This window comes from Manacus vitellinus, unplaced genomic scaffold, assembly GCF_001715985.3.
Source record: "Manacus vitellinus isolate BGI_N305 unplaced genomic scaffold, ASM171598v3 scaffold_23_pilon, whole genome shotgun sequence".
Taxonomy (NCBI): domain Eukaryota; kingdom Metazoa; phylum Chordata; class Aves; order Passeriformes; family Pipridae; genus Manacus; species Manacus vitellinus.
In genome coordinates, this window is record NW_021939718.1 from 4,539,534 (window position 1) to 4,556,764 (window position 17,231).

The 17,231-nt window shown below is 42.3% G+C and overlaps 1 protein-coding gene across 1 annotated transcript in view; it reads right to left on the reverse strand.

Annotated features, from left to right (window-relative positions):
- The window catches only part of FBXL17 (F-box and leucine rich repeat protein 17), a 287,476-nt gene extending 270,450 nt beyond the window's left edge, over positions 1–17,026 (reverse strand). The window contains 11 exon segments of the mRNA XM_029959927.1: positions 14–271; positions 4,046–4,168; positions 16,031–16,270; positions 16,272–16,299; positions 16,301–16,367; positions 16,370–16,439; positions 16,441–16,478; positions 16,481–16,519; positions 16,522–16,578; positions 16,581–16,737; positions 16,796–17,026. Coding sequence (XP_029815787.1) covers positions 14–271; positions 4,046–4,168; positions 16,031–16,270; positions 16,272–16,299; positions 16,301–16,367; positions 16,370–16,439; positions 16,441–16,478; positions 16,481–16,519; positions 16,522–16,578; positions 16,581–16,737; positions 16,796–17,026 — 1,308 coding nt within the window.
- Between the last annotated feature and the right edge of the window lie 205 nt (positions 17,027–17,231).

A 17,231-nucleotide genomic window follows, 5' to 3' on the forward strand; every position in this document is an offset into this window, starting at 1 on the left:
AATGGATGGTTACCTGCTTCAGGCCTTCATCGGTGAGTCTGTCTTGATTGCCCACATGCACTTTCTGAAGAAGAGGACACTGAGAGGCAACTGCAATAATAGAGGTGTCAGAAAGCTGTTTACATCTGTAGGCAGTATACCTTAGGAGCCCAGGACATTTAATTGCTAATATGCATACTCCTGTATCAGATACATTGCGACAATCAGAGATATTGATTTCAGTAATATTCTGACTTCTTGATGCTATTTTTTCCAACAGCTCATCAGTGACCTGCAAAGAAAAAAAAACAAATACTCAAACATAACTTTTTCCATTAAAATCTTTAAATTTCACTAGCACAAAAACAACTATTTGAAAGACGCATTTCCATGAGCTATTGGGAGAATGTAACTACATACCTTCACAAATACCACCTATGAGTGAATATTTTACTGTAATTGATTTGTTGGGGGGGTGGGGTTTTAATGCTTTTGATGGAACATGGACAACCCGGAGAAAGCCAATTCTGACAAAGACTATTTAGATTGTGGCTAGATGCTTTCATGATAAAGCTGACAGAGCAACAGAAGCAATATCTAGACAAACAGAATAAATTTGGGCAGTTCCAGGAACTTGTGTTGCCACAAAAAGAACCACAAACAGCTGCCCAACTTGCCAGAAGATCTCAAGTTCAGACTAAGCTCCACAGTTAGGAGGGCAACCAGGACCTACTTCCCTTTTCAGTAATTGCAAAGAGGCTATGTGTGACGTCCTGGTATTAGAAATATAAATTACTTGCTGGTAGAACTGCCTTATTAAGGTTTAGGGCTTGATGTGTTTCAGTGACCTCAGCTCCTGGGGGAGGTAAACAAAGCTTGGGGAGATGATGTACTACTTGCAGTAGACACAGAGAATTCAGAATGTACAGACCACAAGTACATTTGGCAGAACTCCCAAGATAAGCAAGAAACTAACAAAGCCATCTCAGCTGAAATCAGCTCCAACTGCGTAAAAGATAATTCTGGCAGGGGGAGATGGCAACCACCACAGACCACTGATACAAGAAACCCACCAGCCCAAAAAGTGGAAGACTGAGCATGTGGATTAATTAGCATAAGAAGTGACTCATTTAACCAGTAGAAGGTAGATTACTAATGAATAAGAGAACCATGTAACTTGTAACCAGTGAGCATTACTGCCTTTGTTTACTAAAATGTATAAATAATGAAAAGTTTTGATGGTTCTAGTGCTGGCTTTGTGGATTTACCATGCAGGCCCTCTCTGTGCAGAACTGTAAACAAATCAAGTATCTCAACTCTCTGTGGGGATCAGCCTCTTGTACCCCAGGTGGAAGAACTTGTTTTGGGAAAAGTTTTGGTGACTCAGATGGGACCCGAACCCACAATGCCCCTATGACTGGTTAGAAACATTTGCTAGTGATAGTAGACCAGCTGTCAGGCTGGGCAGATATCGTCAGCCCTAATTCTGTTTGTTACTTGTAATAATGTTGTGTGGAAGGGCAGCGGTTAAATACCTTGAAACTTTTCTTTTACCCTTGTAGTATATTAGTGGGTATGCTCGATTAAAACACAGGGAGGACTGCTGAAGAATACATTTAGTACAGGTAGCTCTGTGTGCAGCTGCAGTGGAACTACAGCCCGAGGCAAGAGGTCATGAACTGGTGCTGACCCTTTGCATAACAAAGGGCACAGGGACCCGTGCACAGCCAGGTGAGGGACACTCAGGGACACAGCAGGAGCCGAGGACTCAACAAGAAGACCCCACACTTGCCCCCATACAGACTGTGAGGGTTTAAACACCCAGGGGTCCCTTTGTTCAAGGTCCCTTCTCAGAAGCACCAGCTCGAGCTGTCATTCTGCTGTTGCATTATGATAAAATTACTTTAAGGATCCAGAGGTCTGAGACTCTGATAGGGGAAACCCGGGGTTGAGTCCATAAGGAAACTTGGTCTGACTGTGTGAGTGTGGGGGGTCCGGGGAGTCAAGTGGAGCCTCCATCGGCTCCCTGGAGCCACCAGTGCTAAGGGGCTTCAATCTCAGCTTAGGTGGTAGGAATGTAACTTCCAGAATGGCTCCTAATGGTTGGACAGGGAAGTTTCCTTAACACCTTTGTAGAAAAATGATTCTGTCGACCTCACACCTGCACACATTGTAGTCAGCTAACAAGACAATAATCTTAAAAGAAGACAATTCTACAAAGCTCGTAAGCAACATGAGATATCCTTAAGGTCAAGCTTGTAAGTTAGAGCAAATACACAACAACTAAGCAGGTAAGACATAACACATAGAACTCCCTCACTTTAAAAGTTTAGTTTCAAAAAACCTGACATGATGAAATTATTTCTAACATAACCATTTAGAACTACTTATTCACCACCTGGCACAGATGAGATTTAGCTTTAACCCTAAAGAGAGCAAGAGAGCAACACGAATCTCTCTTGGTTTTGTCTGATACAGTTAAGGAACAGTCTTCACTGCATTCAATCTGTTTTCCATTTGTAGCAAGTCTAAGCTTTTTTCTTGCTATTTCATCAGGGAGCTGTTAGCTAGACAACAGCTGAGCTGCTTTTTCCTGGGGTACAGTTAATTTTCTTCACAGTGGCTAGTGCGGGGCTGTGTTTTGGATTTGTGCTGGTTTGTTACTGCTGAGCAGGGCTTACACAGAGCCAAGGCCTTTTCTGAATTCCATACTGCCACACTGGTGAGGAGGCTGGGGGAGCACGGGAGGCTGGGAGGGGATACAGCTAGGAAAAGTGACCCTAACTGACCAAAGCAATATTCCAGAACATATGGTATTATGCTCAGTATATAAAGTGGGAGGAAGAAGGAGGAGGAAGGGGGCCACGTTTGGAGTGATGGCGCTTGGCTTCCCAAGACACCATCACATGTGATAGAGCCCTACTCTCCTGGAAATGGCCGAGCACCTGCCAGCCCATGGGAAGCAGTGAATTAATTCCTTGGTTTGCTTTGCTTGTGTGTGTGGCTTTTATGTTCCCTATTAAACTGTCTTTATCTCAACCCATGACTTCTTGAGCTTTTACCCTTTCGATTGTCTCCCCAATCCTGCTGCTGTGGAAGTGAGGGAGGCGCTGCTGGCTGTGGTTAAACCACCACAGTGACAAATTTAAAAAAAAAAATTCAAGTAAAAACTACAAACAAACAATGCCTGATCAAAGACACACACATAAAACCCCCCACAACAAAACAAAAACAACCAAAAAAGCCCAAATCACCAAACTCTCCCCACACTTCTCCAAGAAGAACATTTGTGCTTAATATGGGTTTCAGAACTCCATAAAAACCTGGCAATTTGTTAGAACAATGCCACAACTGATAAACTCTAGTGAAATCCTTTACTGGAGATACCTAATAGACAAAACCATTAAAAATCTTTGTAGCAAAATAAGGCTACAGCTCAAGACACTGAAGAAGAAAACATTTTTTTGACACACAACACCTACAGAGCTAAAAGACAGACCCCTGGTGTGAGGGTGCTTTGGAGTCCCTTGAGGAAAGAAAATAAAAATCAGACAATCTGCTACATAACTTTTCTATAGTGGTTCAGAAACATGTTAACTAGTAACTCTAGAAGCAAGATAATTTGCATTCTCTCATGAATTGGTGACCTGAAAATAATACTCCATATGTATTCTATATTCCAACACAGATGAGTTCATACTATTCCCTCTTCAAATGGGACCCTCGAATTCCCATGAATTTTCATGAAACTCTAAAGGAAGTGTTTATAAACCCCTGCAAGTAACTAATTAACAAGAAACTTCAAGAGCGTGATGCAGACCAGAGACAGGTAACCCACAACCCATTTCAAACAGCACTTGTCCGTACACCATTTAACAACAGATCTCAGTCAAAATACACTATATTTAAATAAGCTAATGTAAGGGTCCGGACACTTTCAGCCTAGAGTAAAAAAATCCTTGAAAGCACAGATATCACCATTTTTTGTGTTTCTTTTGTTTGCCCTCAGTCCAAAGTACAAGTTCTGAGTCATCAAAACACTTTTTCTGCAATGATATTTTCATACCTGCTGACGACTACTGAGATCCAGTTGCTTCCAAAACTGAAAATCTAAACAGAGGTCACGCCAATATTTACAGACTAATGACACCGAAAGGCAACGCTCATTCAGAGATAAGTTGGAAAATATCTGTAAAGAAAGAAAAAAAATATTTGTCGGATGTAACCATATTCTGAAGACAGAAATATTTTATTACTAATTCATCTTGTAAAAGACAGGAAAATATTAGCATGCATTGTAACACACAGATGTAGAACTTGCCCCCAACTTGATTAGTCAGGGACAATAACAAAAAAACCTACATCCCAGAAGAACAAACAATATTAATAAGACAGCTCAGCACAACCAACAACAGAATGTATCCTACTTAAGCTCTCATTTCTTAGACTAAGTTTCAAATATGCTTCTGAGATGGCATACCTAAAGAATTACAAATACAAGTATTAGCTCAATGTTATTTTGCAAGCCATTTAAAAGGTGTTTTCATTCCCATTCTGAAATGGATGGAAAACCATTCCTTTTATTTTTTAACTGAATAGAAGAGTCAGAAAGGTATTAAAACACCAGTCTTGTGGGAAGTGGGCATGGGATGGTAGCACAGATTAGCAGAGCAAATCAGTGTCATACAAGGGAACTTAAACACACAACTAGCATTTTATACCCCAAGGTTTTGAGCACTATAGCTGCCTGCAAAAGTCACAGCTTATTCTTTTTTATGGTAGGCTCATAAATTGCTGTAACATTTATTACATTCAGCCCTTCCACAGAAGAACTGTTGGTTATTAATAAATATAAAAAAAGGTCTCCCAAGAGTTTCATACGAAGGTACCATGTTACCACAAATGACCTTATATCTACATGTCATCCTATAATGAGAAAAGGCAATAATGGCATTAAGATACACAGGAGCACAGACTGCAAAACATGAAAACGTCCTCCCACTCTTCTGACGAGGACATCGAATACTAAATAGAAGCACTACTGCCCATCTCAGGCAATTTTCTCAAGAAAATCTGAAAGTACTAGAGAGAGTCCACAGGAAAGCACTGAAGTCTAGAAAACATGAAAACATTCAAAGAAACTACTAGCACTTGGGAGTTTAGCCAAGGAAAAGGGATGGCAAAGGGGGTAAAAAAATAAAGAAAAGGGTAATGAAGCACTGAAATATAATACCTGGCAACTTACAAAACTTTCATCATTGGGTGGTCTTTGAAACAGACTAGATAACCAACTGTCAAGAATAACCACCATAAACCTAGAACAAGGGGTACAGTTATCTCAGCAGCTTTAAATATGCATATCCCTACAAGACCCCCTCATGAAAGAGAGTTGTAGTAAGAGGAGAAGGGGTCAAATTCATGACATTCTGTAAATGCTTGCAAGATTTATCATTCCCATCTTCTTCTAGCTATGAAAAACTCGCAATCTCTTATGCAAGACTCCTCAGTGTTGAAGGATTGTGTGTGAATCCTGTTTTCCTGGGGGCCCTTGCTTGACCATCACCAGAGTCAACGGATGCTTCTCCTGAGGCAATCAGTTGAACATGAGCAGATAGAAGGGCAAATCAAACAATTGCCTGCTTCCTCTCTGCAGTTCTCTGTCTGTAATGGTGAATCCATTACAGGACACGGCTGTGATCAGTACCCAAAAAATACTGTCTCCCTCAGTCAAGGAGAAAGAAAGCACTAAATAGCAAGTGGTAATTTGGCATCTGACACTCCTGCTGTAAAAGTGTCATTCTAAATGTAAGAAAAGGTGACAGCATGACAATGCTCAGCAATTTTCAGTAAAAGCGGTAGGAAACTTGAATTCCTGCTATCAGCAGGGAACAGAAAACTGAGTCTTTTACCAGTTACAAAAACCTTAGAAGAGAACAAGGCAACGTGATCTACATTATGTTTAGTATTGAGTCAGTTAGATGTCTGTCTAAGAAGGATATCAAGGTTGGCATCATAAAATTCTTTAACCAGCCTTTACTCCAGTAGGAAATAAATATGCTTATCTGGGGAAATACCATCTTTACTTTGAGGAACAAAAGCTTGCAGATACAAAGAACACAGCAAACACAGAACAGGAAAGACTGTTGCTAATCCAGCTGCCACTGTGAAAATGAAAGCCCATAAATAATTTTTGTATTTTATTTTGTTTGTTTTGGGTTTGCATAGCAAGGTTTTGGTAGTGGTGGGGCTACAGAGGTGGTTTCTGTGAGGAGCTGCAAGAAGCTTTCTCTTTGTCCAGAGCTAGTGCCAGGCAGCTCCAAGATGGATGCATCATTGGCCAAGGCTGAGCCCACGAGTGGCAGTGGCAGCACCTCCGGGATAATGTATTTAAGAAGGGGAATAAAAGCCATCGGGCAGAAGCCGGTCTTATCCCCAAGTCTGTTCATCTAATTCCTGCTTATGACAGATAACTTTCTGAAGGCAATGGTTCTACTAGTTAGCATGTTTAGTTGCTGAAAATTGTACTCAAACATGTACATTTTCATATCCACTGTTCCTTTTGTTCTCCCGCAACTCTGTCTAATCCCCCTTCCAAGCACCAGAATATCCTTCAGCATTGTCAACAGGGAAAAAAAAGTTTAACAACACTTTCTAGAATCATTTCACACTTTTTTTTTTTACCCTGTTGGCAAAAGGCAAGGGTAGAGGAAGCAGAGATCTGCAAAAGATGCAAACTCTTGTTCCTTACTCACTCTCAGTTCACCCTCTTTTAGCTCAAATTCCTTAAAGATGTCAGTGCCTCCTGGCTTCACTCTTTCATGTGATAGTTAAGATTAGTGGGTTTCTCTTCCCCTTCAATGGATGCAAGAGACTTTCTGAGACTTTCTGTTCCCCACTGATGGCCTTTTCATACCTTCCAGACATAGTATGTTCTTAAACATAAAGCTCTTGCTTTGAAATAAGTTTTCACACAGACTCATTGAAGACCATTAATGCCTTCCTTGCCTCATTCTCTAATAGCAAGACCAGTTGCTCTCCAGGTATCCAGCCTGCTGAGCTGGAAGACAGGAAGCAGAATGAATCCCCCCCACAATCCAAGGGGGATTGTGCTACACCACTTAGACACACACAGGCCTAAGGGGCCAAATGGGATCTGGGCTCTGATGGAGCCAGTGGAAGTGCTTACCAAGCCACTTTCAATTACTTATGAGCAGTCTTGGCTAACCAGGGAGGTTCCAACTGACTGGATGTTGGCAAATGTGACGCATGTACCAGACGCATGTGGCACGTACAGGACAATCAGGGGATCAGGCCCAGCCAGCACAGGTTTGTGAAATGCCCGTCTTGCTTGACCAATCTGATCTCCACCTATGACAATGTGATCTGGTTGTTGGATGAGTGAAAGGCTGTGGATGTTGTCTATCTGGAATTCAATAAAGCCTTTGACAACATTTCCCACAGCATTCTCCTGGAGAAACTGGCAGTTCATGGTTTGGACAGGTGCACTGTTTGCTGGGTAAAAAACTCTCTGGACATCCAGGCCTAGGGACTGGTGCTGAATGGAGTTACATCCAGCTGGCCACCAGAAACAGTGTGGCAACAGGACCAGGGCAGTGATCACCTCCTATGCTGGGCACTGGTGAGGCCACAACTTGAATCCTGTGTCCAGTTCTCCCTCACTACAAAGACATTGAGGTGCTGGAGTGAGTCCAGACAAGGGTAACAGAGACAGTGAAGGGTCTGGAGCTCAAGTCCTATCAGCAGTGGCTAAGGGAGCTGGGGTTGTTCAGCCTGGAGAAAAGGAGGCTCAGGAGTGACCTTATTGCTCTCTACAACTACCTGAAAGGAGGTTGTAGCCAGGTAGAGGTTGGCCTCTTCTCCCAGGGAACAAGGAAGGACAAAAGGAAATAGCCTCAAGTTGAGGCAGAGGAGGTATAGTTTAGACACTAGGAAAATTTCTTCACTGGAAGGGTTGCCAAGCACTTGAACAGGTTGCCCAGGGAAGTGGTGGAGTCATCATCCCTGAAGGTATTTAAAATGCACGTAGAAGTGGCACTTAGGGATATGGATAAGTGGTGGAGCGGGCACTACCGGGCTAATGGTTGGATTCTATGACATTAGAAGCCTTTTCCAACCTAAATGATTCTATATCGAAAAGAAAATCCCACAATGCAACACTCAGGACAGCAAAAGCCAACTAACAGCTAGAGTTAGTTTTCAGTCAAATTACAAATCATGCTGAACTCTGAATTGATACAATCATACAAATCCCTTACATGAGAAAAGCCATGTAAACAAGATGTTTAACCTTTAAACAACAAAATGCAACTAATTTCACAGAATTCCACCTGAGCCAATCCACCATTCTAAATCAGGTGATGGTTCCATTGATTTTAATGCAGCTAAAAACTAAGTCCTTGCATGGTACAACTTAGACCATCAAAGAAGAGTGCCTGATCAAGTTCCCAAGTTCTGGGGTTTTTCTGAACTTCCTAGAGTAATTTTTTTGTGACACAATGGATGGGAAAGGAAGAAAGAAGATGCTGATTAATATTATTGAAGAGTCCAACCAGAAAAACTAGAAATAAAAGTTATTCTGTGTAATTGTCTTCCTTACCCCCGAGTCCCTACACAATGGGCTTCAGACATTAGACCCTTAACACATCCACATTCCTTCTACATGAAATCTATGCTAGATATTTCAAGCTGTATATTCAAAAAAAGACTACTTTGAACTTTTGCTAAATGTTAGCATTTCAGCAGGAAGAGAGAAGGAAAAAAACCACTCACAAACTAACAAACCCCCCCCCCCAACCAAAAAAGCTCCACAAAGCATCCTATAAATATATTTTTTTAAAAGATTAAAGATCAGTTTTAAATATCACAAATCCACACACTAAATTTATTTATTTTACCTTTAAATCTTTGGTAACTTTGGCCTTAAACCAAGTTCCTCAAAGTCAATCAAATGAAGAAGATAACTGCATTTTTATAAACAGAAATAATGAAATGTCCATCACACCCATGAAAGTTACAATGAAAAAAAGTTCAGTACTAGAAAATTGTAAATATGTTTATGTATCCTCAGCACCGAGTTTTCTAAAAATCAGTTCACATCACACAAATCAAATACGAAGTAAACATAAGCATAATTCAAGAAATAATTTTAACTTATGAAAAGACAATCCTAATAAAAACCAATACTCTTAAAAACCACAATCAAGCAGTTAGCATTATTGACTGCAGAGACTTAAGAAGTTTTTGCCTCAGGAAAAGAGAGTCAAGAAAATTCAGTTGATTACTAATACCATTCCTTTAAGATACTGCTAACTTTAAGAACAAGGTACAGCTTTGTGAATATGAACAAAATATAGGGCCCATGGCAGAAGAAACTGTAAAAGGTGAGTCTATGCATCCCCCATTTCTCTCCATTGTTTTCATTTGAAAGATCTTTCAATACAACTAGAAGAGTAAAGATTTCTGAGAATGAAGCCTTCTTGTATCAATAAAAACTTTTTTATACAGGAATAGGTATCTACAAAATTGTTTTCATTACATTGCATCAGGTAGATTTGTTTGAAACCTTTAACAACAAAAGAACATTAAAATGTGCACTCAAACATTTCATGATGCCTAATGAACTTGAGACATTCATTACTGGAAAACTGCTCATTTGTTCCATCAACTGAGTGCAAATTTTTTTCAGTAGATAATGGAAACTTCATTATCAAAACTATTTCTTAAGTACCATCTGATCAAGGGAACATGCTTAGTGCATGACATTTTACCACAAACTGTTAAACACAGTATTTGCTAACTGCAGGTCTAGAGCAGCTAGGCTATCAGTGGGTTTATGTTTATTGAAGGTACCTTCATTCTATTTCAGAAAATTAAAGAATCATACATAACAGGAGAGGGAGAAATAACAGACAAATATTTGCTTTGTTTTTAAGAGATTTCTTCACTTTGCCATATAACTACAACAGAGCAATGGAATCATGAACGATTTTGAGCGCACAAAAGAGATGTGAGCAGCACATGCACACACCTCTGAAAGTAGCCTCAGTACACCCATGAAGGGAATCAAGTTAAAAATGCTCTTGTGATTAACAAAAATGTGTCAGCCAGGAAAAGTCATGGCACAATTTCACATCATAGCCCAGATTCTTTTGGCAAGCTGCCAGCAGTAGGAATAGTTTACCAGTCCCCTAATCCTAGCTACCTGAATTTTTGCGTTGGATTCTAAGTGACTGTGCTTAGAGAAAGTCTTTTCAGGCAGCTTATCCTGAGGAAAAGTTTTGCAATCTTAGATTGGTGTTAGATTAGCCATTTGAACTCACTCTGCCTGATCACTCTGCAGAAAACAAGGCCAGCAGCAGGAAAGTGCAGCCAGAGGTTACAAAAGGGAGACAGCCACTGCCCTTAGCAGCCACTTACTAACAAACAGATTGCCTTAGCTGCAAGGCAAAATACCACTTTAGGTTCTGTCTGTAAGAAATGACAGAGGATGCTGACACCATACCTTTCCTCCTAATGGAAAGAATGGGTTCTGATGAATAAGAAGAATATCTTTCCTTGAAGGGGCTGACAGTGTTTTTACTCCCAACTATCTAACTGTCCTCACTAAAAGACATCAGCACTGCTTCTGAATCACCCTACCAGTTTAAAAACATATCAAAATCTGGCAAAGATCAAACACAGGTCAAGCAACCTGAACAAAAGAAACAAATAAATTAATAGGGAATGAAAGCAGCAGTTAAATTTAATTTACTTTACATTCTAGCACTGTACAACTTGTAATTTTCCCTTCTCCATGCAATAATACACAGTTTGGGGGAATGCAGAGCAAGTCAAGCCAACACTTTAACAACATCAGGAAAAGTTTCACTGTCCATGAGTGTCAAGGTATTTATCCCGCCATCAGGAAAAGCAGAAATTTCATTCCAAGACATTTGTCTCTCCCATCACATAGCTCACTCTGTACTGTTAAAACCTACACATTTACACAAAAGCCACGTTCTCACATACAGCTCTAGAAAGCAAAATAATTGTTAATAATCCTGCAACAAATCATAATAACCTTATCAGGACATCTTTGAGAACTTTATCACTGAAATAATGTTCACATACTATCTTCTCTTCAGCTACTAATCTACTCGCACACCTTTCCTTCACAATCGTGCCCCTCAACTGCATTCCAGAAGCTCAGCAACAGCACAGTGTATCTAAGACTGGTTCATTTCCCTGCCACAATCACAGCTGGACACTAAGCTGCATAGGAAAACAAACAAACAAAAAGTCAAAAAGAAACCAAAACAAAACCACAACAAGCCAAACTGCTGTGTTAAGTATTGCTAGAGAAAAAGGAGTTCAAGTGAATTAATACTGAAATAAAAGAACATTTACCTCCTTGCATCCCTTTCCATTTCTCTTAGTGCTATAGCTAAAAATAACACTTGACACGAACACTAGACAGGATAAACTGATGGAACACCAGCTTAAGTTGCAAAGAAAGCTGGTATCACAACAGTGACTCCATGAACTTAAGGATGAAGTGTAATCCAATTGATGTATTTTGGTGCCTCTGCCTCCTGACTAGGCCTGACAAAAAAAAAAAAAGGTAAAAAAAAAATCATAGTGTAACTAATATGTATACTCAGTCTTTTCAGGAATAAGTTTACCAAAAAGTCAAAATTCAGAAGATAAAACCAAAGGTCTAGCTCTGGATAGCTTTGGCTAAAACCAAACCCACTTGATAACACTCAGATGTTAAATGCAGTGTTAGTAGTACAGTGATAGCAGCAATGCATTTTGTATCAACATTATCACAAGCAAACATGTTATTACAGTAACAAAAGAAAATGTGTAAGTTACTACAACAAGGGAAGGAAGAAAGAGAAAAATAAGTAAAAAACAATGAGTAAAGATGTAAGAAAATGAGTCAGTAGTGCCTCAAACAATAGTAACAATATATTTAGAACCCTACATTAAATAACATGCACACACACACACACACACACGTACATATTCATCTTCCCTTCATAGTGCCTTAGCCCTAAGTCAAAACTGGCAGGGTCTCTGTTACAGGCAGAGCAGCACAATGTTCGTGCTTTATAAAAATAAGAGCAGCAAACTGAGAAAGAAGACATCAAGAAGAAGACAGTATCTATTCTAGACCCTTCTTGTTCTGAAGTGAGTTCAAGCACACCTCAAACATCCCAGATGAGGTCCACTTGTTGTTAAAACAAGAATTAATAAAAAAAAAAAATCCAAACTCCTTACATAACCATAGAGATGGGAAACCACCTTTGCCAAGAGTTAAATGTTCTCACACTGTGTTGTTTTCTAAATATCTCACCAAACTTAAGCTTATTGTTTCCTTTTATTTGACAAGGGACAGGAACGCAGTTGAACTTTCCAATTTTCTCTTACCTAAAGACTACATCTTAGTCTTCTTTCTGAAGAAGCATCATTCAGTTTGACCAGAATCTTCCAACTACCATAATAAGGCCATGTTTTCACGACCTCTGGCTCTTCGCTGATGCCTCTTTCATTTGTCTGGGGGTTTCTAAGGAGATCCCAGTACCCACAGTCTAATGCAGTACTCTTGCAGAGGCTTTAAAAGCACCAAGCACAGCACAGAACTTCCTGTTACTTGCACAATTCCTGGTAATACAGCTCAAAAGGAAATCTGAAGTGTTTGAATTGACATTCTCTTGTAATTTCACAACTCAACTTGCAGACCATTTTATACCAGTTAACTGTTTTGATTAAACAGCAGCACTTCAAAGAGGTAACACACACAACAGGAAGATTTCTTTCTTTTTCTTTTTAATTTCTGTTTTCCAGAAATAAATAACAGTGAAACCACAATAGACACGGATTTGTGACGTATAGCACAAAGTTTTCAAAAATTAGTGATTTGTAGCACAAGATTTTGTCAACTTCTGCACTGCAGAAAGAGCTCCTTTTTTTTTATTCACACATCTAGATTACTGTCAAGTTGACAGATCTATAATTTCTTAATTCCCTTCAAGTTTTAAAGAGAATAGATTTAAATTACCCTTTAATCAAAGGTAATCACCCTCTTCTACAAAGATTAAAGATGAAATTTTGCCCACTGTTTAACACTTTTTTCCTCATACATGTTTCAGCAGGCAAAATCCATAAGCTTGTTTGATTTGTGGAACTGCAATTCTTTTATCACCTCATATTGACCAGGATACTTCTTCACCAGTCAGAGAAACAGGATCAACTGGCACACTGCGCTATGAACTTCCCAACTCAGTAGGGCCCACCTGATGATCTGCAGGCCATGTTCAGTCTGACAAAAACCTTTCTACCCAGCCTGTAATCTTAGAGGAGCCTTAATTAACCACTGCTTAATAACAAAACAGCACCTGAGTGGACTAAGTGGACAGCTATTCCTTAGGAGTTCCTGCAGTGCTTCCTTAGGCTTATCTCGAGGCCACATATACTGACACTGGTGACAGCCACTCCTGCACTAGCACCACTGCATCAGGAGGTGACAGAGATGGGAATCGATGGAAACAAACAAAAAAACCCAGCAGGATGTGGCTCCTGAGACTTCTGAGGATGGACTCTCTTGTCCTTTTATTGTGTCTCCACTACCTACTGTGAAAAGTTCAATAAAGATTTTGGGTATATTTGTCTCCCATGCTCTCGTAACAAATGACACCTCTGGAAAAAGAATATCCTAAATCTAATCCTATCTGTATCAAAATCCATCATATGAAGGCCTTTAGGCACATGAATAATCCACTTAAAAAGACACCTGGTTAGAAATCTTGAGTTAAAAGTTCCACAGCAGAATAGTATGTTATGGAAGCAGCCAAACAAAGTCGAACACAAGAATAGTTAAGAAGCAGACATACAGAAAGAGATATAGATAGACAAACAGATAGACTCCTGCAAAAAAACAAAGCAACCAACCTCATACGTAACTATAGCTAAGGATTGAAGGGCAAATTGGGGGGAGAGGGAGATGGTGACAAAAACCCCACAAACAAAACAAACAGGTGAGGAGATTGACTCCAGATACTGGAATTAACAGCCTGCCTTTTCAAAAATATTGCAGAAGGAGCTGTAATATAGGGTAACTAAAGAGACAAAATCATTGGGGGAGGTAGATGTCTGTCCCAATTTCAGCTAGGGTAGAGTTCTTATGTTTGGGCAGCACCTGGTCCTCTCAGTGTTCTTTCTTTCTCTCTCTCCTTTTCCTTACAAATACTAATATTGTTAATGGTAATACTACATTTTATTTTGTTTCAGTTATTAAACTCTTCTTATCTCAACCCACAAGGTATACTTTTCCCCCCCCTCTCAATTCTCCTCCCCACCAAGGGGAAAGATGACAAGGTGGTGTGTGGCTGTGGTGAGTGGCAGCCTGGTACTTAGTTGTCAGCTGGGGTTAAAAAACACTTAATTTGTAAAAAAAAAAAAAATAAATAAATTAACCAAATTTCGAAAGTACAGATAAAACAGAAAAGAGTTTAAATAACATTTAAACTAGTCCACAAGTGAGATGGACATGACATCTTCCACTACTAAAAGAACTGATTTATGGCAGAGTTACAGACCGATATTTTTGAAAAAGTGAAACTGAATAGTAAAGTAACCACAGAGAAGTAGTCGTATCATTGATCAAACAGTGTTTAGGCCATACTAAACAAGTCAGTCCTGTTTCAAATCCTAAAACAATTGAACATCAAAGAAAAAAATTATCTTCCAGCAACATTGGCAAATGGATGGATTCTTTTCTAAAAAAACTACATTACAAACTTTCAATTCTGCAATAAAAGAAGAGATTAATTCAGATAAGATAGCTCATAAGTCTTAAGTATTTAAGTATTTACCTAAAATTAATTTGCATAGTGCATCTATGAAACATGACATACTCTTAGTAACAGTCATGTGTACTTGAAAAAAAAATCCAGATCAACAAAAAACAACAACAAAAACTCAAACCAACCAAACCTTGTACAGAATTACTTTCATGTGCAAGACAGACAGATAAGCAGGCTGCTATTGCTTCACAACAAAAGAGTAAAGGAGTACTTTCTACATTGGATGCACAACTAACAAAATACAAAGAACGGTAAGAATCATCTGTCTCCTACTCCTGCATTTATCACGCCCTGCTTTAAATTTAGCCATCTGACCCCGGAGTAAACTCCTGTAATCCTGAAACATTATTTCCTGTAATCCTGAAACCTTATTCCCCAAAATTTAAAGACATACTAGCATCAAACTATGGAAAACATCAAGGGCTTCAGTTCCCACTTGACTCGTCTTTTTAGCTAATGTTTAGCTGCAAGCAGTCAACGTAGTGATGGAATAGAACTGGTAAATGATAAAAATGGCAAATCGTTCTCGAAAGAAAACAGAACCAAAGGAACCTAAAGACAGCAAAAGCGACAGGAAAGAAGGGATAGGAACGAAGGTGAGGCCACTCTTTGATTATACAGCCTAAGAAGTTACGGAAGCATGTAATTCGAGGGCTACAAAGACTCAGACTGACTGCGAACCCAGTAAAGCCAAAACTGATTCAAAACACACAGTAATACAAACTTTTTCCCAATCAACATTGCAAACTTGTCTGTGTAGCTCCAACCAACAAAGAAGCACTAAATATAGTGCCAGACCCCCTTGCTGAGTACTCTACCAGTGACTTGAGTAAAAGGCAACTCGTGAAGGGCACATTACGAAGTTAACAGGTACGGTCAAAATATCTACGGGACAGCTTCTGGAGCAGATTTGTGTGTCTGCACCTCCAGGTAATGGCTCCCGACGCCGCTAACAACGACAAACAAAAAGGGGGGGTGAGGGGGGAACGAGACACAAACAGACAGACAACCAGACAACCCTACACAGCCCCCCAAAGCTGGGCGCTGAGACCCCTCTGGACAGGGCCTGCGGTTCCACCTCTACCCTGAGCCCGCTGGGGACGGACACCCCAGGGGCAGGAACAGCCCCTTTCCCAAATCCTCAGGAAGCGGCTTCGCTCGTCCTCCCTCCCGCCCCGACCCACCTTGAGGAGGATGGAGGGCGGCAGCTGGTTGATGTCCGGGGTGGGCGGCGGCAGCGGCTCCCGGCAGCTGTCACCCGGCTGCTCCAGCGGCTCCTCGAAGCCTGCCTCGCCTCCTCTCTCCTTCTCCCCCGCCGTGCCCTGCTCCTTTGTCTCTCCCAGGGGCGCGGCGGCGCGCGGCGAGGGCTGTCCCCCACCGCCCTGCCCGGCGCTGCCCCCGCCGCTCTCCCCCGCGGCACCGGAGCAGGGCGAGCAGCTGCGCCTCCGCCGGCACTGCAGGCGCCGGGCTCGGGCTCGGGCTCGGCGGCGGCCGCAGCGCGGCTGTTTGCAGGCGGGCAGGCGGCAGCCCGGCCCCCTTGCGCTGCACACCATTCTCGGCGGACGCCTCGCCGGGTGGCCCCAGAAGGCCCGCCCACCGGCGAGGGCAGCAGGCCGGAGAGAAGGAGGCGCTGCAGCGGCCCGGCGGCTCCCAGGCGGCAGGCGCCAGGCGAGGAGGCGGCGGGCGACGCGCTGCTCTGCGGCGCGTCAGAGACACGTAGGCGGCGGCGGCGCAACAGCGGGTCCCCGGCGGGCAGCGGCTGCTCCGGGGCGGGCGGCTGGCGCCGTGCCACGATGAAGCAGAGCATGCAGGGCCCGCGCAGGAAGCAGCTCGGTACTGCGCGCGGCACTTCCCCGCGGGCGCGCGGCGCGGTCCGCTTAGCTCCTGCCTCCTTCGAGAGCAGTGGCCCATTATAGAGGGCAGCGGCGGCGGCGGAAGGCGGGTGTCACCTGCGGGAGCGCGCCGGGCGCTGACATAGCTGCCGCGGCCAGGGCAGGAGGCGGCGGGGCTGGTTCCGGACGCCGCCAGGCAGGAGGAAGGGAGAGGGAAAAGCTTCCGCTACCGCTCCCTGACCCCCCCCGCGATGGGAGGGCGGTGCTCCGCGGGCTCGTGGTGCTGCCGCCAGCGGCCGCAACGGAGCTGCGGGAGGATTTCGCTGTGGGGGGAGTGCGGGTGGGCATCCGCCGTGTGCCTCCGTGCGGGTACGGGCGTCGTTTAAATGCATTCACTGTGCCTGTAAATACGGAGTGGATACGGCACGTACGCATCTAATATATACGTGTGTATTATCACAGGATCGTTAGGGTTGGGAGGCAGCTCTGGAGATCACCAAGGCAGGGGCACCTGGAGCATGTGTCACAGGAAGGCATCCAAGTGGGTCTGGAA